The sequence below is a fragment of the Paramisgurnus dabryanus genome, chromosome 12, assembly GCF_030506205.2.
Source record: "Paramisgurnus dabryanus chromosome 12, PD_genome_1.1, whole genome shotgun sequence".
NCBI lineage: Eukaryota > Metazoa > Chordata > Actinopteri > Cypriniformes > Cobitidae > Paramisgurnus > Paramisgurnus dabryanus.
Window position 1 is genome coordinate 20,420,640 of NC_133348.1, and position 24,433 is coordinate 20,445,072.

General features: G+C 38.6%; 2 protein-coding genes across 4 annotated transcripts in view; both read right to left on the reverse strand.

Moving 5' to 3' along the window:
- sh3rf1 (SH3 domain containing ring finger 1) overlaps positions 1 to 12,543 on the reverse strand; it is a 51,436-nt gene extending 38,893 nt beyond the window's left edge. Inside the window, exons 1-2 of the mRNA XM_065257093.1 lie at positions 12,229 to 12,543; positions 9,640 to 10,199 (exon numbers count right to left, since the gene is read on the reverse strand). Of these exons, the coding sequence (XP_065113165.1) occupies positions 9,640 to 10,065 (426 nt within the window). The 5' untranslated portion in view covers positions 10,066 to 10,199; positions 12,229 to 12,543. The remainder of the gene's footprint in view (positions 1 to 9,639; positions 10,200 to 12,228) is intronic.
- Positions 12,544 to 20,383: 7,840 nt separating this feature from the next.
- nek1 (NIMA-related kinase 1) overlaps positions 20,384 to 24,433 on the reverse strand; it is a 33,339-nt gene continuing 29,289 nt past the window's right edge. For all 3 annotated transcript variants that reach the window (XM_065257098.1, XM_065257097.1, XM_065257096.1), the window contains 2 exons: positions 23,639 to 23,771; positions 20,384 to 21,355 (listed from right to left, as the gene is read on the reverse strand). In XM_065257098.1, the coding sequence (XP_065113170.1) occupies positions 21,342 to 21,355; positions 23,639 to 23,771 (147 nt within the window). In that variant the 3' untranslated portion in view covers positions 20,384 to 21,341. The remainder of the gene's footprint in view (positions 21,356 to 23,638; positions 23,772 to 24,433) is intronic.

Consider the following 24,433-nt stretch of genomic DNA (forward strand, 5'->3'; position numbering starts at 1 on the left):
AAGACATCTGGAGAAAACACACACACACACAAATGATCTCACTAAAGCAACCCGAGTTTGCCCGGTGAATCATACAAACGATGTTCAACCGCATCCCAACCACCAGTTTCTTTAAGGAACTCCTCAATGCTCCAGAAGCCAAAGCACAAAAGAGCGGTGCGCCCGTGTCACACACAGAGGGAGATGAAGAAGTGTATGCCGTTTTAACATTCATTTCTTTACTTTTGCTTTCCCAGTTTCACTTTTATAGTGTTTGATGTTTTATATCAGAACTTTAGAGATAAATCACAAAAACTCATTCAATGTAAATCCAAAACTTTTTGTTTTCAGTGGTACAAATTTACCTAAAAGTACAACGAGGAGTACAATGGGAATGTTTCATGGTTTTTGGACACCCAACAACTGCAAACTCTTAATTATATGCAGCTTTGTCTTTTAGGTATAAGGTGAAAGGTCGAAAGAAAACAAAAACCCCATTGTTCATCCTTAGGTAGAAGAACTGTCAATCACACAAGCTCACCAATCAGCATAGAGGCTGAGGGAGCATCTCCAACACTAGAAATGATATTTATAGCCCAATTAAAAAGCAGTACTTGTCCTAGATAGAAAAAAAAACAGACACACAACCTCTCTGATCAAACGAATTAAGTGTTTGAGCTAAAAGCGTCTTGTCTGATTACAGTAATAAGACCACACACAGCCTCAGAGTTAACTATAGCTGTGTGTTTGTGTGTGTGGTTTACTCCAGCTGGGCCATCACAGGTGTGACAGATCTGCTACAACAAAAACACCAATGAAAAAATTAAAAACACACAAACACAGCTGTCAAGAAGAGCTCAGGTGTTTTAAAGCATGCCACCCATCTCACACACACACAAATGCAGAGTGATGTGATGTGGTGATATATGGATCGGATAACGTTTATTGATTGTTGAAAAATGACCAGATGTGACTCTGCTGGGTAAACCGCACATGGTAACGCTTACAAGCATTTGTGTGCGTGTGTGTGCAGCAGATGTTAATGTTGCCAAATTAAATATTCAAGCTTTTATCAGTCACACACACGCACGTCGACGCACCACACGAGTAAAACATTTACAAGTGATGCAAACACACGCTTTCAGAGCAAACCAGATACGGATGTCGGAACTGAATCTGTAATTAGTCGCGCTTGAGACTAAATGATGTGATAAATACCTGAGACAGAGGATACTTTAAACACACACAGGCACGCATGAATACACCCTTCCCCAAGGGCCCACCGGTGCTTTCGACCAAACATTGAGCCGGTCACCATGGTTACGCTTTTAACACCTGATTAGGTCTTTTGATCCTAACCCTGAAATGATGTAACCTCAGGGTAGAGAAATGGACCGTCACACCCTACAGAAGCAGAGTATACATAAACAAGTCTAAATCACAACAAACCCAAACACCTGCTTGTGCCAGCACGCAAACACACAATGCAGCCAGACATATATCATTTATTCTGAGTGTACAAATAGGCAGAGAACATACACAGGTATAAACTAGGGCTATGCTAGATTACATCTTTCCAAACTTGACTAGTCATGTGGGACATGTGATCCAATCTGTTTTTGTTATTTAGGTAGGGAGTAGGGATACAGCAAATGTTTAGCAAGTGAAACTATTCGGCTTAAAATAGCAAAAAAGCTTCAACACTGCTGATTAGAGTTCTGCTTGGGTCCAAAGAAATGTACCCGACCCGAAATGACCTGTTTAATAGCAGTGTTGTATCAAAAACGACACTATGCTACGTTACTGTGTAAAATGTGTACTATAATGCACACAATCTTTGCCCGATTCACATTTCTACATTTCCTTTGGTGTGTAAGTGTGTATTAGCACATGTTAACGATATGCAAAATGTACATACCTCAAACTAAACAATGACGGGCGTTATCTTGTCCAAGGTAAATCTCTTTTCTTGGACTACAACAAACACACTGATCGCAGGCAATAGTTTACATCCTGGGATTGGTGATGTAGACAAGACCGACATTATCATAATTCCTTCCACTTGGACTCTGTTGGCCTGTAAGTTAACTCCTGTCAGCATTGCATTGTGTGCGAATCTTTCAAACATGGTAAAGCACATTTCCTGCTGACGTCAGAGGTATTCAGGCAAATCACAACGTACAAATTAGCTGGCCAATAAGGGAGATAAAGCTTTTCAAATCGATGCGTTTCAGGAAGAGAGTGAAATCTGGAGCTACAAAAATATCTGATGTGTGGAAAATAATTACTTTTTTAACCAAAACCACGCAAACACATTGTATTATACCAAATACACAAAAGAACATTGTTTTTAGCAATGAAATAGGTGCACTTTAACTACAGATTAGCTGCCAAACCTCCGTTCACATAGCGCTGATCCGTGATCGCAGTCTTCCCTCATCTAAAGGAAATCAACTAGTTTAGTCACTAGTCAGACAATTAAACAAACAGAGACTGGAAGTTTAGTTCCATCCAGGCATGTAACCGTGACAACGCAAGAGTCCAATGAAACGTCTATACTGTGAAACCTTGATTTTTCAAAGATGATTATCATAATGTGAAAATCTCATACCGTTAACAACCCTAATACATCATAACATTATTGTTCAGTAAATTCGCCTGAACACCGAAAAATACTTTTTTGCTATTTTCGGCCGAATAGTATCTGTAAGTGCACCCCTAGTGGGGAGGGTCACTTACATAAAACGTGTTCGACTCAATGCAGTTTAATTTATTAGAATACAAAAAAACTTGAAATACTTTTCAAATGTTGCACTGCTTTAAATTTTAAGTTGGAAACCATAACTTAAAAAAAAAATTTTGTTTTTAATTTGATTGTGTGGGTAAAATTTAGTCTGAAATACAGGTATATTATTAAATATAATATAAATCGATAAAAAAAATTTTGGGAATTTGTTATTAACAAATTGGGTATTTGAATTATCCTAAAACAATTTAAATATACGCTGTAAAAGTGTATTTTGTGTGTGTGTGTGTGTGTGTGTGTGTGTGTGTGTGTGTGTGTGTGTGTGTGTGTGGGCAAGGGGGCATAACTTAGCTGTGTATGTGAACGAGTTATGTTGTCATTTTGCTATTGTGGTTCTGTAGCTGCTGGTGTTTAATCTGTAGCTATATGGTGCATAAAGTGTGGCAGTTTCAATAACTAAATGCTAAACAAATTGAATCAAAAATGTAAATATTTTGGGAGTTTTTTGTGTGTTTGGGCGGGTTTTGGACAGTTTTTGGCCTGGAAACCATCAACTCTGTCTGGCAACACTGCTCCTTACTCAGATTGGTAATGGTAAGATTATAATAGTGAATTATAATTTGAGCTGTCTGATTTTGCATATAATTTGACAAAAAACCCACAAAAATGCAATCCAAAATAAAGCACACAAACAAACAACACAACACACAATTTAACCTGACCAAAACCATCTGTCTGATTGTGTATAGCTTTAGTGATTCTGTAAAGGGGATGAATTTCAAAACGCAACTTTACCAAGCAAACTAATTGACTAATGCTGTCATCATGCTAATCATCCTAAACCAAACCTAAGCACAACAAGAAAGCACACTATAATGGGACAAAATCAGCTTAGAGCACAGATCAGCTACATTTATTTACTGCATTACTACCCACACACACACACAAACACAAACCATCTGAAAGCCTGTGGGAAACATTATGCAGCTGAAAATGACTTCCTGCCATCAGCTGAGAGAGAAATAAGGGAATTAAGAAAGACGAAAAGGCAGAGAATGAGAAAATGGAAGCAAAGGAGTAATGTGCAATAAAAAAAAAGTGGGGGAGTAAAGGGAAATTAGCTTATACACTTGCAGCGAACCCAGCAGGAATGCCGAGGGAAAGATAGACACAAAACAAGGAAAGAGAGGATCTGTGAGCAGCAGTCAGATCCATAACTACAGGCTTGCCTACAGGGTACTGGCCTTAATGAAGGGGTTACGTGACGCAGGCGCGGGTCAGCCAGAGGTTTCTGCGGCAACCATGATATCATCAAAAAAGAGCCGGTATGAGTCAATGCGGCCCACTCGGCCACAGGGCTGCGGAGGGGCGGGGTCAAAGGAATCTCACCAAAACCTTTAATACATGCCAGGACACAATAAACAACATTCCTTGTTCCTTGCATAAAAACACCAAGTACCGCCAAAGAGACACAAAGCGGAGAGCACAGGGGAAGAAGCAAGGCTTCACACATCAAACGGGCGGCCCGCAGAGTTTAGATTTGAGGGCTTTTGGGGTTTGGGGAAGTTTCCGCTATGGAGGTCAGTCTCACGAACACTCTCACTGATGGACAACCACTTGGGCTTTCGAGTTAACAGACCGGGTGTGTGGGTGTGTGATGGGGTACAAGGTTAAAATCAAGTGCTTACACTGTAACTTTTAGCATATATAGATCAGACCCATGTCTTTTAACTCTACAAGCCTTATGTTTTCAAGAAAATTTTTGTTGCGCTCAGTCTAGCCATTATTAAATGCAACGGTCCCTTACAGAGCACTATTCAAAAACACACAGCATGACAAAGGCGGCGGGTACTTCTACGAGATCAAACAATCAAACAGCTTTTTTTGGCCAAAAACCACCAACCTAGACAGGAAGGAAACTGTCTGACCAACATCTGAAGTCAATGACCACAGTAAAGTTTTACACGACATTCAAAACCGGAAAATCTGAAATCACATAGCCTTGAGAGCAAAACTAAATATACAGTGATCAAGGACATAATAAGTATTGTGCTTCAAAGAAATCTTCAAAATCTTTTAGATTTCCATGATGCTATAAACAACAAACATTTTTTCTACTTTTTTCAATTATTTCTGACAAGGCAATAAACCCCTGTACATCAGCCAATAAGATCTAAATTGGAATGCTTATGGCATTTTTGTGGATATATGGCATCAGATGGCCCGTGAATGCCGTAGGGTTGTGGCAACCTAAGCATCAGCCCACATGGCCATTAAACCAAGCACCCGTTCATCAATTAAATGCAAGTACTTATCCGTTCTGCTTCTCATAACAAGATATTAAGAGCGAAAATGTGCGCTCTAGGCTAACAACACAGCTGCAAACGCTTTCTCCCAGCCAGATATGGAGATTGATTACATCACCGGCACAACCGAAGCACCTTTAGAATCTGATTAAATATTAATATTTTTCTGAGTGCGTGTACGAGGAAGATCAAAGAGTAACTCTGAATTACATTAACCGTCTATTTGCCTCCTGCTCTACTTCTGACCCCACGCTCACGACCTCACACACCTGACCTACGACCCCACGCGCCATTCCTCTTTGTTTCATCTGTGACGCCCGGTTGACACGCTAGCCGTTGAAAGCAATGTCACGTCAATTCAGGGTGAAAGAAGAAAGTGATGAGGTTAAACCATCATAACGTTGGTGTGCAGTATACATCATGAAGGGAGCGAGAAACCAACGGTTCCAACATTCAACACAAACAAATTCACACAAATTCCCCCACTAAATGCAACGTTAGCAAAGTTTTAATATATTCCCTTCATAATAGATTGTTAAAAACTATTTTATAAGAGTGCCAGATGGTAATTCAATAAACGCTGTCGGATTCAGCGAGTTTATTCAGTGAAGGACTCATCAGACTACCTCAAACCAATTACTCCTGTGTTTGCCAGTCTTTGTGAGATTCCATAAGAGCCATCCATCCGCAAATAAAAACACTGAAAAGCTGAAAATCGTGAGACAGATCTCCATTCATTCGAACTAATAACCAAGTCAATGAACACTGTGCTTCTGCTACACACACGGCCAAAAACTGTGCAGAACCACAGTTGGCTGAACACAAGTCTTGTCTAAAACTTGCACAATAGGTGAACCCTGGGCGACATTCAGTTAGTCATTCACAAACGCACGTGCACGCAGACACACAATAAAACTCCTTGTGATTAGTCAGCACGAGCTCTGCTGAGTTGTTTCAGTCAAGTGGCTTTGGAGCTCTGCGGTAGGGAGAGTCACCATCCACAGCTGACATTTGGCCCCTTAAATCATCAGAGTGTCTTTCTGACGCCTTCTCTTTTTCCAGCTTATTCTCACTGCCTCCATGTTTCTCTTCTCTACTATGGCATTGTTCCTCTCTTTCTCACCTATTTACATCTAAAAGACCGCTGTAAGAGTTCGTGTCCCCCCGCAGCGCACAGTGTTGGATGCGTCACTGCCCGGAGACTGTCAGATCAGAGGTGGGTGCAAACAATAAGCTGTTGTGCATCTGTCTCCTCGACCACACCTCCTGCTATTCTTCACCTCTGATAGAAATCGGAGGGAAAAGGGAGATAGGCAGAGAGTTAGACAGTGAGATAGAGAGAGGGAGAGAGAGGTACTCGCCTGCTGGACTCATGGAAAGATCAAAGTACATGTCGATACCCATTTTTCAGCAGCTCAAAGAATCCACCTGCAAGTCCCCATGCCCCACCTCTATCACCCTCACATCTTGCTCTTAGAAACACTTGAACCCCTTTGGATGAGGTCCAGTTGGCTTCAGATGCCACGGCCAAAGCCCATTTGCGGTCCGTTTGATGGGTTTTGATTCAGTCGGATTGGCCGGCCTTTACATAACTACCAAAAGTCAGGGTGCATGTTTTATCAGTATGCTGGAAACAAAAAGGTATGTTTGCTTGACAACAATTGTACTAAAAACAAACGTTTTCCTTTGAGTTTTTGAAATATTTCACAAACACCACACAACGTCGTCATCAAAATGATACCGGTTTACACAGATCTACAAAAATAACTAAAAACGCTGTATTATCAGAGCTGTAAAATAAGGAAAGCCTGAGGCCAACATGAACAATGCTCGGGCCAGTTGACAGCACTGTAACTTGACTTTTTGAGGCAAGTGCTGCATCATTACAAAAGTTTATTATGTATGAGTGTTTTAGGCCCTTAGCTTGACAGTAACAACCATGGGTAACACACAGTGTCAGATTTGGATCGGCCCTGTTAGTAAGATCCCAAGTATCGGATCAAAACATCCCTACTTTTTTGTGGTGGGCCCAGTGAAAACTTTGGCAGTGCAAGTGAAAATTTTAACCACTGGCCTAACTGGGCTAGTAGAAAAATTCCTTAACCTTGAGCCATTATTCATGGCAGGCCTTCATGGCTCCCCTGTATATATTTTCATAATTTATAATATTTATATTCAAGTTCATATTATTTAATATTTATATTGTAGTTAAAAACAGCCCTGTGAGAAATTCATAGTAAAGTTTACAAAAAGTAAAAAGTTCATATTCAAATAGATGGAGAAGGTCGGACTATTTCCTTCAGAAAGACCATTGGTAAGTTAGCTCATTTAAAATATCCTAAACTTTTTTGACCCTGCCTCTTGAAAGAATCAGAATTGAGAATTGCTAGGAACCAGAATCGAAACAAGGAATCGAAATCGGAACCGGAATCCTTCAAATTCAAACGATACCTAACCCTAGTATTTTAACCCTAGTAGTTTCTTCTTCTGCAGTACATATTGAGTTTCTGCACAAGAGCAGACCTCTGGCTTTTGGATGTAGTGGCATTTCATTGTTATTCATTGAGAAGCATAGCAAGCAGAATCGCACAATGTTTCGTTACACCCCTACTATGGAGCGATACATACAATCAAGTTGTATGTGTACCCTGGCGTATTAAGCGTCCAAATTTTATAAACTTAGCGTTAATAAACTCTTGAGTAGTACAAACACACATCAAAACACAGTTTCATGTAAACGAACAGACGATACGCATAAAAAGATTCCTGTTTTTGGTTGAAAACTTTGTGTAAACATGCCTAAAGTTGTTTATTTTCAAGAATGTTACATTGGCTACAAACACATTTTGTTTAACACCATGTTTTGTTGAACAGTACACAATGTTGTTTATTATGTCCTGGCACCTTCACTTGAATCACACAAGATCAAACCAAGGATAAAACACCATACAGGCCAGAGAAAAGAGATTATAAGTAACAACGCTTTTCAAGTTCACAGATGCTTAATCTGCCACATAACATAACACCTGACAACCAAGATCTCAGGGGTGTTCATGTCGACTTCTGTGTATCCTTTAACCAAAGAGGAATTCTTAGGCTTTGCACAAGCTGGCATCCATGCACGAGTGTGTTTCTTGTGTGTATCCAAAGTAGCTCATATCGTGTGTCAAACTTAACAAAACCCTTCTAAAGACCTAAATAACAGACCTGCCAGTCAAACAGCTCTCTGTTATCATGTTGTCTCAGATGCATTCCTGGTCCTTGCATCACCTCTGAATCACAAACTCTGTTTGAAGCTACAACTGTCGCACAAAGCCCTTTCTGCTAGAAGCAAGACTGTTTACAGCACCTCGGATACACCTTTGAATAGGCTGCCGCATGAATGCACAATGGGTAGAAAGAAAGAGTAGATAAGATCACTGCGTTTCTGCGGGAGAGAATAAAATGTGTTTTTTAATAAAGATTTTAATCTCGGTGTACTGATCTACCTTAAGGGACATCAATTTACTGGATGTTAAAAAGGCCTAAACCAAATGTTCCTAAAGCGTGATATTCACAATGATAAGGTAATTCAAGGAACGTGTGAAGAGAGTGCATCAAATTTGTTTGATAAAAGATTGACTATCTTTTAAACTTTGTTAGAAATGTAGGATAATCCACCTGTCATGAAGAAGCACTTGTTTACAAACAACAAAAGAAATATGGATATTAAGAGATTATAGACCGGAGACGACTTGCTTAGAGCGACATATCCCATCATGCTGTGGGTGGAGGCCTCTTTCTGTCCCAGAAGTCTTTGTGGGAGAGATGCCAGAGGGCTTTATTGTAGGGACACCTGTGTTTTGTTACCATACTAAACCAAAAGGTGAACCAAAACAGACAATCACAAAACTGCTGCTATGACAACTATGCGGGTCCACTGAGACGCTTTGTCTGAAAGTTATATGAAAGAAACTCCCTTGGATGCAGGCACAAAGTTTAATGCACCAACAAACACAACAGTGTCTCCAAAATGTAAGCTTAAAAGAATAAAAATGGCCACAATAACATACACAGAACAAAAATAATGCAGTGTAATAGGCAGTTAATGCGGCTTTTTCTCAGCAGGGAAGGAGACTTACCTCGGTTTCTTTAGTTGCAAAACAATGAATTGAGCTAATAAGATTCTCAACTAGTATACAAACTACACAAAAACCCACACATATTACATCCACACTATTCATATATAAGAGAAAAGTTGTCTCCTCTAAACTTTTAGAAACAGTCCACACTGCATTAACTTCACAAAGTGATTAAAAAAACTGGATATTGATTTACAGCTCATTATCCAGAATCATGACACAGATGGGACAGTGAAAAAGAGAGATTGAGGGAGTGTGTCCCAAAGGTCTGCTTCATCCTGATAGCGTCGCACCACCCATGACCAGATGGGGTGAGGCAGACGGGGTGAGGCCAGACAGGCAGTCTACCATCTGACTTACATGCTAATAATCCATTGAATCACTATGTTTGAGTGATTTTGATACTAAAAAGAGATATGATTTTCTATTCGACCACACTTGTCTGATGTTAAATTAGTCAACAAGCTCTCAAGCTTTTTAAACTCACCCTCACTGGAGTAGTTTTGGCCTGAGCTCGTTGAGACTGCGTCCCCGTGGGACCTTGATCTCTCTGGCCTCCTCCCGAGGCCTGTCCCCGGACTCCCGCTCCAGCTGATCCATTAGTACTCGCCGAGTGAACACTTCCTGTCCTCCTCGGCCTCTGCTTGATACCATCCAGCAGCCGTACCAGGAGGATGTTGCTCGGCAACTCATCCACGCCACTCTCCACCAGCGTCCGGCATTCCGGGCAGCGCAGTTCTCCACGTGATCCCACAATTCCAAGCAGGCAGCGGCGGCAAAACGTATGTTGGCACGGTAACACCTTCGCCGTGGCGTCTAGCCGCTCCAAGCATACCGGGCACTCCAACAGGTCGAGGAGCGCAGACTCGTCCATTTTCACACTAGCACAATCTTTCTCAGTGTGGTCGTTCATTCAATCAGTTTTGTACGTTTGAAGAGATAAGGGCATGATGTGGGTGCGCAGATAAGAGGATGTTTGGAGGAAAAGTCTGATCCAGCTATCACGTCACTCCCATGCCGCAGTCATGGTGATGTCTCAAGCATTCACTGCAAAAAGCCAAAAAAAATTTCATTATAAAGCTATTCTCCAATACATCAGCCATATATCACATTTCACAACAATGGCAAGCTGTTTACACCTCGTATTATAATGCGTTTTGGGTTTTCCGACCACAAGTGGTCAGGTGAGCAAATGGCCATTTACACTTGGTAGTAATGTGTCTCCAGTGACCACCAGTCACTCTGTTTTCTGGACTACCTAGTAAACGAATAAGAGGACAGTATAGGAGACTGTGCTTAAATTGAATACGCTTTATACTCTGAGCACAAAATCAATTGATTGCAACCAACTCATATTTAGCGAGTGCAGTAGGCTTGCTCCTTTATAACATATGTATTACCATAATTTTACTACAAATATATCATGGCTAAACTATGGTTGCTGTACTGTAGCTAGACCACGATCAATTTGTGGTTACTATGGTTTTACAACAAATACCAAAGGTGTACCACGGTTACTGCAAACAATGGTTAACTTTCCTAAGGGATCTATTATCTGAACTGGATTGTGTCAATGCACATTGAAATCAGACATGCTGAAGATCTGTGCATGTGAATATGTGCGGTTTATATACATTTTGTTAAAGCTCCTAGTAAGCGGCAAACTTTTGTTCACTGAAAATGAAAAGGCGGTAGGCGAGGCATCATGATGAATTAGCGTTTAAATGTACTCGCGTGCGTTTTAAACGCATCAGTATGAGCACGTTTAAAGCCATTTAAAGCTGTTAAATCTGCTTTTAGCGCTGACCACATGCGATTGGATCACAAACAGACACATCACAGATGTAAACGAAGCTTAGCGAGGATGTTTCCAAACAATGACATCTCTTATGAAAATTAACCATGATTTTATAGTAAAGATTGCTATTTGGCGGATTGAGTATCGTTTGTACTACCAGTTTTACTGAAAATATCTATAATTACTATATTATGGTGAGATTTTGTGGTTACTATGAGTTTATTATAAATAGCAAAGTTGAACTATGGTTACTGTAGTAACATGGTTAATTTTCGTAAGTTATATGAAAACGGACTTTTCCTCAACTGGTCTAGAAAAAGCACAGCAAACATGGCAAAAACAGCAGAGACATGAAGAACGAGGATGTGGTGCTCGCGCCTGTCCAGTGCCTCGTCGAGCTCATCTCACCCCCTTTTAAAAATGAACCAGTTTTATTCTATAATTTTTTTATTATATAAAAATTTTCTAGTTTAATAACAAATTATCCATTGTATCACTACCGGAAAGGTAGTTTAATCATGATATGTGTGGTAAAATGGTAATCAATTCTACCAAAACCGACGTTACCACACTTTAGCTATAATAAAACTCTAGTAAATGTTCCTAAGGTACCCGTTATCCTTATTAAAACATAAACACGACCCCATTTAACAGACTCATTGAGAAACACTATTCAATAAACAGAGACCAACTGCAATTGAAACAGCAGGATACTGGCTTCCTGCAATACACTTGCTCCATTATACAGACAGAAAGGAGGTTTTAATATAGAAAAAGTCGTCTTTGTATGCAGCATTAAGTCTTTTATTCAGGGCTGTGCAGTTTACATCCACTAAACAATTAAGCCTGTAAAGCAAACACTCAACCTCGCCCTCTTTATCGTAAAGTCCTGAATAAAAACAATAACCTTGCGTGTAATAACTACAAAGCCAACAGTGGCTACGTTGTTTTCGAGCGGCGTTACAAATGTGTCGACTCCGAGCAGAGAAAGCCTGTTTTAATCAACCCTGAAACTAAATAACCCATAGAATTGTGATCTGACGAAGTAGAGGAAAAAGCGTTTGCAAACCAAAGTGTTACAAAAGTATTCTGTGTGTGATTTGCCTTCAGTGTCACGGCAAACAGTACGCGACAGACGCTTTCATGGACACGTTTGTCCAGCTGAATAGATCGCGCACACGTTGATTGGATTCCCACGTAACTTTGCAAACTTTTTCTCCAGTGTGAATTGAATTAAACATTTCAATACAAAGCTTGTGAGAGCAAACGTAACGCTACCTTTAAAAAGGGCCCCTTCTCACCCCTCCTCTTCTTCCAGAACAGTTTCTTTCCCGAGTTCCTCAAACTAGGGAATTCGTCTTGGAAAAGGGTTCCTGAAATCTCGATCGCCCGGTCGGACACAAGTTTATTTGTTAAGATCGGTCTAACAAAGCAAGGACTGGGTCAGCCCTCTTCAGCTGTTGAGTCGAAACAGTATACGACTCGAGTCCAAGAGATTCGGGTAGATTAAAATGTGAAGAAAAAGAAAAACAGGAGAAGCGAGTTCCTGCGTCCGAGCGCCATGACGAGCGGCGTTGATACTGTGTGACGCGGTACTAGCATAGGCAGTCGGGACTCGGGAGGGAGGGTTTTCAAAACCAAAGCTGAGAGAATACACTGACTTTTCTGAGGCACTGCAGGATTTGTAAAGGTCATTACAAAACAACTGACAGAAGCCAAATGATTCCTTATGTACCTATAATTAGCATTAATTTCTCATCCTAACCTACCCGAAGCTTATTGGATAGCATTTTACAATTATAGTTTGTTTATAATCAACGCCTGCGTCGAGTCGTGGCTAAAACCACAAGAGTTGAGTCATCAAGTTTTTTTTAATAAATAATTATAGTTTTATAATTAAATAATAATTTTTAAATTGTTAAAACATTAAAATTACTATAGCAGGTGAATAGAGATTAACAAAAATGCAATAACTTGCAACTGCAATAGCATACTAATTATACCGTACTAGACTGTAAAAAGTTGGATCAACTTAAAAAAAAAAACTTTAGTTGGTAACACCTAAAAAAGTTTTTTCAACTTACATTTTTTACTTAAACATATATTTTTTGGTATTACCAATTAAAGTAATTTTTAAAGGTAATCCAACTTTTACTTTTTACAGTGTATAGCATGCATACTGTGCATAGTATGCACATTTTCATATACCCAGATGGCCTACTACTATTCTGACAAGATGTAAAAACAAATTTCAAGGAATATGATATTCCACAATGGGAATACTACTGTATTTCAAGGAATACCCTTTCCCGCAATGCACACAAGTGCCATTTAACTTTCCATTTCCGATGGGATTGATGAGCTTAAACAAATAATAACAACAATATAAGAGTTGAGACATTTTTGTTTCACAAAATGTAAAAGTAAAATGGTAAATAGCCTTTGTTAAAAAGAAAATAACTGTAAGACTCTCTGCATTAAATGCACGTGTGAGGTAATGTGACAAAATTAATCATACAACTGTTTGAAGCATTTCATAATTTTTATCATTGCATAACGCTTTTTTTCCCCAAAATTCTTTGCTGCACAGTTTGCATTAATGTTGTTTATTTAGTATAGTACAAACATAGCTCTATAGGTACAAATATGACATGTAGCATTGTTATTCACAAAGCTTTGCATTTTTCCTCCACCTTGTGCTCAAAGGTCAAGTTGCTACATGCACACTGGCACACACAAAGGTTAACATGTAAGTTAAGTTGTCAAAAGAACAACCAGTTACATCACCGGTGTGTAAACTGTGCAAGAGACCTTTTAAAATGACACATCATTCTCACACGGTCCCTGTTGTTTTGAGATCATCAGACACACAGAGCACCATAGGCTGTGAATGTTGTTTATATCAGATCAGATGATTTGCTGATACATAACAACTGTAGGAACAAACACATTTAGCTTCAATAGGCAAACAGAAAGTGTTTTCATTTTTAAACACTCATTATTTAATAACACTCTGCTTTCATCCCACAAAGGCGGGTTTTATCATACAAACCGAAGCCTCGGGCGCTGCTCTTTAAGGTTTTAGGAACTAAAGAATGTTTGAGTGATTCATGACTAAGACTGCCCGAAGGGATAAAAATACTTAAGTGACTAGGGTTTTTGTCTTAAGGTGGCATATGCCTTATCCGAAAGTCATTTCTCCTGTAGGCTTTTTCAAGTTCTACTGTAAAAGCACTAGGCTTTTACCTCATTGGATCACAACATATCTTGTAGGAATTTATTGCATAAGTCAAGGGTAAGATCTGTAGCTTATTTTTATAAGTATGTTACTCGGTCATTGTCCGAAAAGTCACTGCACTGCATGTTCTAAGCATGGTTTATTTACAGCTTTAGCTGTGTTACACAACGTTAGAGCTGATTTTGAAATTGTCTAGTCCTTTGTCTGCCTGACAATTACAACATATAGTTATGAGCTATTTGTGCTCTAAACTAAATAGTGCACATTCTGAAACCAATGTAAATGATTGATTTTAAATCATCTGCAAATGGTTGATTTGAACAAGCTCAAGTGCCTATGAGAATGATGAAAGATGTGTGTACATTAACAGTATTGTTATGTCTTGACTAATGAGAACAATCAATCAGATGAAGGAAAAACAAATGTAGGCAAATGTGTATGAAACATAATAGAGGGGTAAGAAAGGAATAGTATTCCAAGCGGAAAGAAAGCGAGAATAATAAAGCTGGTAGATTTATGGTCACACAGCTCTTGGATGTCAGACATGATCCCACTGGAGATGGCAGAAGACCTCTGGTCATATTTCACTGTTGCTGGGGGTCATTTATCCCAGCCCCTAAAGGGAGGGGTAGAGGCTATAAAACCTGGTGCAAATTTCTTGGATAACCCCAGAGGAAAGGCCTGCTTTGATTTATCTCTGACCCCATCACAGATCGGGATTGTTTTGAGCTTGGAATAACAACAGTGTGAACCGATCAAACGTGTCTACATGCAAAAACTTGCTTTTGTTGTTTCCTACTTTTGTTTTCTTAGCTTTATAATGATGCATTCTCCAGAAATGTGTGATGCAAAAGGATGAAAATGATGTTGTAATACTTTAAAATGACAGGAAAGTTTATTGGCTAGAAGGAGAAAAGCATCACAGCCTCACTTATGCTGCTGGGGGTTTTATTTTTCCCGCTAGTGAATTTGTGAACAGCAATTTGCAACCACACACACTCGTGTACTAATGCACAGTTCTGCCACGTTTGAGACAACAGCTGTGTCGCTGGCAATAAAAAGCATGGGGGGAATAGGAAACAGATAGGGAAAGAGAGAGAGGGGGGACGAGAGAGGAGATGTGACACACAGAATAATGGATTCAGTGATCCTTTGCAGCTTGAACACATCTGTTATCCAAGGCCATGACAACTACTACGACCATCTAAATCTATGAAACTGTGAATTCATGCTCTAATGTCAGACACAATAAGGGTATGTATGTGTGTATCAGCTACTCATATTTCAGTTAACATTAAAACAATAAAAAAAAAATCGTAAATTCATACAGCAATAAAGTATGTAGTAAAATAATAAGAGTAGTCAACAGTAACAATGTTTTTACTTGGTCTAGCAATCAATAAATAAACATCATTACCTTTAAAGGGACATTCCACTTTTTCGAAAAATATGCTCATTTTCCAGCTTCCCTAGAGTTAAACATTTGATTTTTACCATTTTGAAATCCAGTCAGCTGATCTCGGGGTCTGGCGCTAGCACTTTTAGCATAGCTTAGCACAATCCATTGAATCTGATTAGACCATTAGCATTGCGCTGAAAATATCTAAAGAGTTTCAATATTTTTCCTATTTATAACTTGACTCTTCTGTAGTTACATCGTGTAGTAAGATCGACGGAAATAAAAAGTTAATATTTTATAGGCAAATATGGTTAGGACTATACTCTCATTCTGGCGTAATAATCAAGGACTATGCTGCTGTAACCTGGTCTTGCAGCAGGCGTAGTGATATTACGCACTGTCCGAAAATAGTCCCCTGCCATTGAAAGTAACCAAGGGGACTATTTTCGGGCAGTGCGTAATATTACTACGCCTGCTGCAGCCACGTTACATCAGCAAAGTCGTTGATTATTACGCCAGTTTGAAAGTATAGTTCCTAGCCATATCTGCATAGAAAATCATAGCTTTTAATTTTCTGTCGGTCTTAGTACACGATGTAACTACAGAAGAGTCAAGTTTTAAATGGGAAAAATATTGAAACTCTTTGGTTAGCGTATTTTTTAACGCGATGCTAATGGTCTAATCAGATTCAATAGATTGTGCTAAGCTATGCTAAAAGTGCTAGCGTCAGACCCGGAGATCAACTGAATGGATTTCAAAACTGTAAAAATCAAATGTTTAACTCTAGGGGAGCTGGAAAATGAGCACATTTTCAAAAAAGTGGAATGTCCCTTTAACACTGAATGTCTTTTGCAAGATTCAACTGGAATGCATATTTACACCCTATAGTATTGTGAGTGCCTCATAATGGTGATATATGAGGCATTAGGAAAGCACTGTTCAAGCCTAAGATCAATGTCAATAAAATAATCAGGATGATTTGGGGTTAAGCACCAAAATATTGGTTGGATCTCTTTGTCTCTATTGTCGTAGATAAGCTGGATTAAGTAAATCTGCAAAGAAAACCCTAAGCCGTGTTTGGCAAGTGTTCATTATTGTCCAGGATGTTACGAAATGCCTAAAAAACTGGGGAAAAAAAGGCTTTTGACATGCCCTACCCAATCCTCCTGTTGCAATAGTGCATATAATAGCACAGGAGATAAACTCAATGATATGTGATTTATGAGGTCTTTAAAAACAGGGTGTTTTGTTCACAATACCCTGTTTAAGAATCAAATTAAATACAACTAGGAGTGGCAAAACAGACAGGATGAAAGAAAACTCCCATTGTTTAATGTACACAAACACTTCTGCTTTATTTTTTCCCTTTCTGAGTCTCTAACACACCCAAATACCTTTATCAATACATAGCCGCATTGTCGATAATCTCACAGCTCCTCCCGTCTCAGGAGGACTTCAGCAGGATATTAAATGTTGCAGTGCAGTTTGTCTCCACAGCAGAGACAGTTAACTAGCACAGAGGTTAATGAAAGAGCAGCATCAATCTCCCTTCAGGTGGGGGAGGTTTCAAACTTAACCTAACCTACATTTATAAACCCCCTCGGAGATTGGACATATAAACTAGATCTGTGTTTTAGCTCCCATAGAGAAAAAGACTCGGCAAAATTATAGCTCGAGGCAAAACACTTGTCAGATTAAGCACAAAGCCGTCTATGAAATTTGCGAGATGCACACAAGCGATTCATTCTTGTGCTTGGGCAAATGGAGCATGAATATGTATGTTTTGCATTATGCATATATACATAGATCTTCCTCGCGGACTCGCATATCGCCAAACCTCAACCCACAAAGTCAATTAACTCAACCCCTGGGATTTGATAAATGGCTAAAAGATTTTACAGGAGACTTAGAGGATGGCTGTTCTTGAACGATCCATTCTGCTGTCATCTCATTTTATTCCACTCAACCCATCCGTCACGAATATATCAAACATTCCATAGTGTGCAAGGGCCTTGGATATGATTTGCTTTTTAGGTGACCTTCATGTCCATGAATACTAAACATGGTAGTGTTGGAAAAGTGTTTGTACTTTTGACTGTTTTTGAATATTTTTATGCTGTGTGTCATTAATCTTCAACCAAAAAAAAAAACGAATCTTTACCCATCACTGCTGGTGAAATCCGAACAGTGCTTTTTAAAAGCAAAGCCTCACTGACAGTCAAGCATGATAGTGGTAATGTGATGGTTTGGGGAGGTTTTGCAACATCAGGACCTTGTCATTCGGCTCATGTTTAAGAGATTCTCCTGGTGAATGTTAATGCATCGGTTCATAAAGTAAAGCACAGATGGTTCATGCATACAAGCAGTTCTACCAGAATGGTTAAAGAGCTATTGAGGTAGTCTAAAGTCCAGACTTAAACTTCATTCCAACCTATTCTCCAACCCATACAATTGCTTTGGTCGTTTGCCCATTTCACCAAATACGACCAATTGATTCATTTACTAAATTAGCGCCTCTACCGGCAGCAGGTGAAACTAAATATATTAGGGAATAAAATTATATTTTGGGGTATATTTTGTAAGATTTTAAATATAAACTGCCAGGATTAATTGCATTTTATTACACATTACACTATGCAGGCATTTAGGGCAAATAACGAACCCATGTATTTATATGATATATAAACACAGCATACAAAACAGTCACACCTTTTTAAAAATGTACTTAAAATATTCCAAGTGTACCGAGGTCAAACAATCGATTTATTTGATGAAAAGATGCAAAAGTGATGACAATCTTCTGTAAATAAATATCTTATCCGGTGTACACAAATTCAAAAACTGCAGCCAGAAATAGCGATGATACGTCATCTATGATTGTGAAAAGGCATTGGCTCTCGTGACCGATTGCATCATTACGTTATCTAAGAATGTGAAGCGCTATTGGCTCTTGTGACCGTCTACGTCATGCTGGTTTATGTTTGAATGAGAAATTACGTTTTGATCACAGAGTTCTTCATATAAAGTAATCGTATGGCTTCAGTTCGCAAGGTTAGCAACGCGAATGGTTTTTAATACTTTTATGCAATAAATACCTTTGACTGTACTTTTACTTGCATGTTGTGTTTTATGTAGTTGAGAAGTGGTTGGGTTTAGGGTAAGGGTGTGGTTGTGCTCCAAAATATCTTTAAAACCATAAATGTTTATGAAACTGTTTCTACATTTACAAATGTATAAAATTAAATGTGTCTAATCTGTGTAATAAAACGTAACAAAAGGCTGTATAAGCTACTGCCACTAGAGGACACTAATCCCTTAATACGTCACTTTACGTCATAATTGGGTGCTTGCACAAACGACCTATGAAGGTCGTTATTTTTAGAGGACAGTCTCCTTCATTGAATTACTATGGCAAGACCATAAATATATGTACAGCTCGTGTTCAAATGAATGGATTTGTCAAATGCCATGTATCATTTACTCACTCTCATGTTGTTACAAACCTGTATAAATGTCTTTGTTCTGATAAACACAAATTTGAGGATCAAATCAAATCAGGGACCCCATTGACTTCCGTAGTATTCTTTTTCCTACTACGTTAAGTAAATGGGGCCTCGGCTTGGTTACAAACATTCCTCAAAATATCAGCCTTTGTGTTCATCAGAACAAAGAAATTTATACAGGTTTGTAACAACATGAAAGTGAAAAAAATGGGTTTGGGTTAACTATCCCTTTATGGGCTCGATCTGATGGCAAACACTTCTTTTGCAACCTACATTTCCTCGGGCAATAGTAAAATGGGTATTTTTGATGACAGTTAACTGCATTGCCTCTTTAATTCAAAGCATTTCAGAATAAACATTAATCGTAACGGTGCGATTTATGACTCTCTGTCATTTGGAAAATTGCAGCACAATATTCCCCTTTAAAATTCAAAGGCAGCTCACACTCAGACGAGAGCAAAACGCAGCAATGAAAATAAAATAAAAATCTATTCTTTCATCCATCAGTGCGTTCCCTCCTCCAGCACGGCGGGATTAATTCTCTACCATCTTTTCCCATAGGATCACGTACATTTATTTGCATAGCATGGACCATCACAGAGCCACAATTAACTGTGACGATGAGTATAAAATGACAGACAATTGAGTTTATTGCCGACCAAAGCGCAAAATGGAGTGAGAAATTAAAAGCAAATTGATATGCACAAATCGCAGAAATTGTTTGCTGTTTAATTGTATTGCAAAGATGCAATGGGGATGAAGTTTGAATGCAAATTGCTTAGCTTATACACAAACACACACATATATACAGTACAGGTATACAACCAGAGTGATGATCATCTACTATTACTGCTGATTAAGGTTGTCCAAGTGATTTAACAATGCTTCCCCATACACAATCAGAATACTTTAAATAGCTCAGAATGCAAATGAATGAACTGTCAGGCTCTTCATTTAATACAGAGAACAACATGACTCATCTACCAAGATATTTGGCAAAGTTATACACACCCACAATAGTCTGTGGTTGTCTGGGAATGTATGGGTGTTCTCTGATAAAAGGAAACCCCTACACGCTTCCAGCCAAATCATGTGACAGCTGCACGATTGCAACTTGATTGACAGCTCACACGGCCAATCAGGTTCAAAACGGGCGAAGAAAATCCCTCTCAAATAGGTATCTGAAAATAGATTTTGGCAACCGATTTCAGCTCAGCTGTTTCGCATCCAAACCGCATCTGTCACTTCCAAACTCTCACACGCAAGAACACCAAATACCCACAAGGCAATGCATTCTCTCAAAAATGTATGTTTTAATTCTCAGTACAAATATACACAACATGCAATCACACAGTAATATTGTTTGCAAATTATTAAACAATTGCTTTAGAATGCTATACATTTTTTTCTGTACACTTTCAAGTACCACTTTTGCCAGCGACTAAAATGAGAAAACCATTTCAGCATACCCAGCTGGAGGTGCAGCTGCGTACAACATGCACGAAGCATTTAAAATGCCTGTCATAAACCCAAAATAACACCAAACGAAGCACGCTATTGTATAGTTGCTCTGTATATGCATAGTATCTCCTCACAATCTCTTTAAATAGCAGTTCCTTCACATCCCAAAATTGTTTTATTGGTAAGAAATCTTAAGAGGTGATATGATTTCATGTAAACCGTTACTTCAGTAAAACGTATAAAAAGAGATTCTGAAAAAAAAATGGTTTGAGAAGACTTATTTTTACTTGGACGAGTCTGTATTTGAGGTAGACAGCTGCGTAAAACCTGCTGTCTGTTGTGCACGAGTACCTGAAACTGGGCAGATGATTGACCTCTGACCCCCAACACTAGACCTCCCAGGCCAGTCCAAAGCCTTAAAAAGCAGTTTTCATGGCTTCAGCTGTTAGTAAATACAGCACAGAGCAGCAATTTCACATACAGTCTGTCAACAGCTAGGGGGACACACTTACTTTTCGCCCTCATCTGCTAACACTCTGCTACGCTTTGGTTAAATATTACCCACAGTACATTTATACGCACGAAATTTACTTTAGTTACTTAGGATATGGAAGTCAGAAGTACAATCGAACCGTAGACTGTAAACGGCCCGTGCTTGAGTGGCCCATTTCCCCCCCTTCACCCCATCCTCTATGAGCAGCACCTCCTCAGTCTGTCAGAGTGCATCATGGGAACACTTCAGCCTGCCAGCAGATTGTCCAAGGCTGCCATTGGCACGGATGAATAACTCCTATTCATCATTATCTGAGAAAGAGAGAGCGAGAGAGAGGCACAAGAAAAAGAAAACTGTTAGGAAAGACTGACTTATACGACCTGAAGAGATCTGAAGAAAACATCCAGGCTATATTTCTCATGTCAGAGGTCATGTTAAAATCAACAACAATGATCCCTCGACGCATATTGTAAATGCCAGGAATACCCTCACATTACTGCACTCAACTGCTTTAAGCAATGCAGCATGTCTTGTATCATTCGGTCTATGAACTTAAAAACAGGAGAAAAATAACTAGGAGGGAGCTTGAGGCACATGCGCACATAAAAAGAGTAAGGAAATTGATCGCACAACAGGAAGATGCATTTGAGCTATGCCCGAACAAAGAAAGAGGCAGCGTGTCAATTTATCTCTTTATGAATTTGTGTGTGTGTGTGTTTTCTCTGAAGTGCTTGATATACTGCAGTGGATGAAATGGCTGCACTCTCGTACACCCACTCCTATCATTGATCTATTTCTACAGAGATCAGGCTGTAAATTAACTTGTAAATATGTCTTTGCAAGATTGTGTGAGACGAACATCAAATGGCTTCACACAGAAGAGTGCATGAACAGATTAGACTTTCAATGTGGATATTTAATACATAATATGTACTGAATAAGCTGTTTATATTTAGCATACGATTGCATTATTGTGATTTATTTGAATGAATCAGCATTTACTGTAGGTATTTGCTGAAAAAAATCTTCTATTGAAGGTTATTTACAGACATTACCTTACCTTCAAAATAAAAAAAGATGTGTAAATACTGTATGAAAAGTTTCGTTCCAACACGTGAAAAACGCCATTTAAAAAAAATTTGTACTGCCAAAATCAGTATTGTATCAGGTCAGTATTAAAAAGTAAATTCTGCATTTTACGCAAAATCCAATATCCGCCGTGTTATTCTGTCACATTTTCTCCAAACCGCGACAAATGCCAGTCCTCCTTTTCTGCAGAATGCAATAAATCTGCTTAACCAATCACAGCGCACCATTCCACGCATTGTAAACAATAAGGGTGCCGCTTTGAATACGCACAGAATCCTAGTTTTCCTCATCTACTTTTTACTTCATGAACAACTAATAAACAAAAACAAAATAGTAATTTTGATGGCATTGATAAACCTGTGGTGGTGAAGAAACGTAAGCCATCAAAATCTAATAATTTACGTAAGTGGCACTCGGGCGAAGGAAAAATGCTGGCTGTTGCTTGTTCTCACACAACAGTATCAAGCTTCTGTCATGCTAACACATTGACCCCAGGGGATCTTATAAAAACCTTAAATTTTTTTACTCAAAGCCAACGAATATCGAGCAAGACCAAAACATTTTACAGCTGATCGGTGAACGCTGTCAAAAATGTTCAGCGACGACGTCCCAAGGATGACAGCAGCAATGACAAAGTACATGTTTTTTGATTAATGCTACTAATGTTTTAATCAGTGTTTACCACTAGTCAACTAAATGAATATAACATGGCAAAGATGAATGCACATTTATATTTTGATTTAATAGATTTATAGCATTTTGAAAAAAAACTTATGGATTTATTTAAATAAAATAATTGTAATGTTGTTATAACCTAAAGATGCTATGTGTAGGTTTATAACAGAAAATAGTGGTTTTCATCTTTTCACTTTCTTGGTATGGAAAACACATTTTTACCCAAATTAGTCAAAATGGATTTATTGCGTTTTGAAACCAAACTCTTCATATATTATTATATATGTGCAAAAACTGACAATGATAGCTCAAATTAAATAGCTCTAGTAGTAAAAACGATAACATAATTTAGTGCTGGGCGATTTGGCCTAAAAATAAAATCTCCGATTTTATTTTTTTTAATTCGACTTCCGATTTTTTACGATTCCCCCCCCCCCCACTTATTAAGAAAAGCAATAAGTACAAACGGCAGACAACTTAAAGCAAATTTTGCTTTTATTTAATCAAAAGCAAGACAAATGATTTTATTCCTTTCTTTGGAACAAACTTCCCACTCTCGCCGGTAGCCATGTTGTCGCTTGCTGTTGCCGTTTCATGTGTTTGTGCTATGATGATGATGTTGTCGCTTGCTGATGCTGTTTCACGTGTGCTATGATGTTGTTGATGTTGCTATAATAACGCTACGGAACCCCCGGGCAGCCAAAAATGCGCCATTACAAAAAATCGAATTACTTCATTAAATCGATTTTTTGCCCAGGCCTAACATAATTTATTTCAGATGATATATTTATATTATTACATTGACAAACCCACTATAGCCTACACTTTACCTTCTTGGTAAGCTCCATCTGCCATCACCAACTGGAGGATTTTCGAATAAAGGTGCTGATGCTGGGTTCCCAAAATGCTTTGCACCATGCTGGAGCCCATTTCAATGTTCTCATCTTCATCTTCGTGAATGGCCTATCAGAATGAACACACAAAGGAGTTTAAAAATGATAATATGTGACCCTGAACCACAAAATTCAAAAGTCATAAGGGTCAATTTTTGTTTAAAATTAGGATTTATACATCATAAAATTAGCAATCTGAGGGTGCAAAAAGATTAACCTTTAAAGCTGTCTAAATAAAGTCCTTAGCAACACATATTAATATTATTACTAATACATTTATGATTTATTATTTACAGTCAGAACTTTACAAAATATCTTCATTGAACATTATCTTTACCAAATATCCTAATGATTTTTGGCATAAAAATGTATTGTATTGTTGGCTATTGCTACAAATATACCAGCGCGACATATGACTCATATGAGTCCCAAATAATACTGGAAGAAACTATGGAAAAGTTTTCATCTTCAAATATTTCTAATCATGAAGTGATCAGAGATTTAAAGCGATTTATTGCTATATAAAAACATTTTTAAAGATTTGTATTCATTCTTAAAGGCCGAGGACAACATCTGTATCTAATGAAGCAGAATTTCCCAGAAAGAACTCGACAAACAAAATACTTATGTCCTATTTTATAAGCACTTGGCTGCATTGTTATTGGTGAAGGGCGACCACTAGACCTCCCAGATATGCAGTATTTCCACAACACACTGCATTGAGCGCAAAAC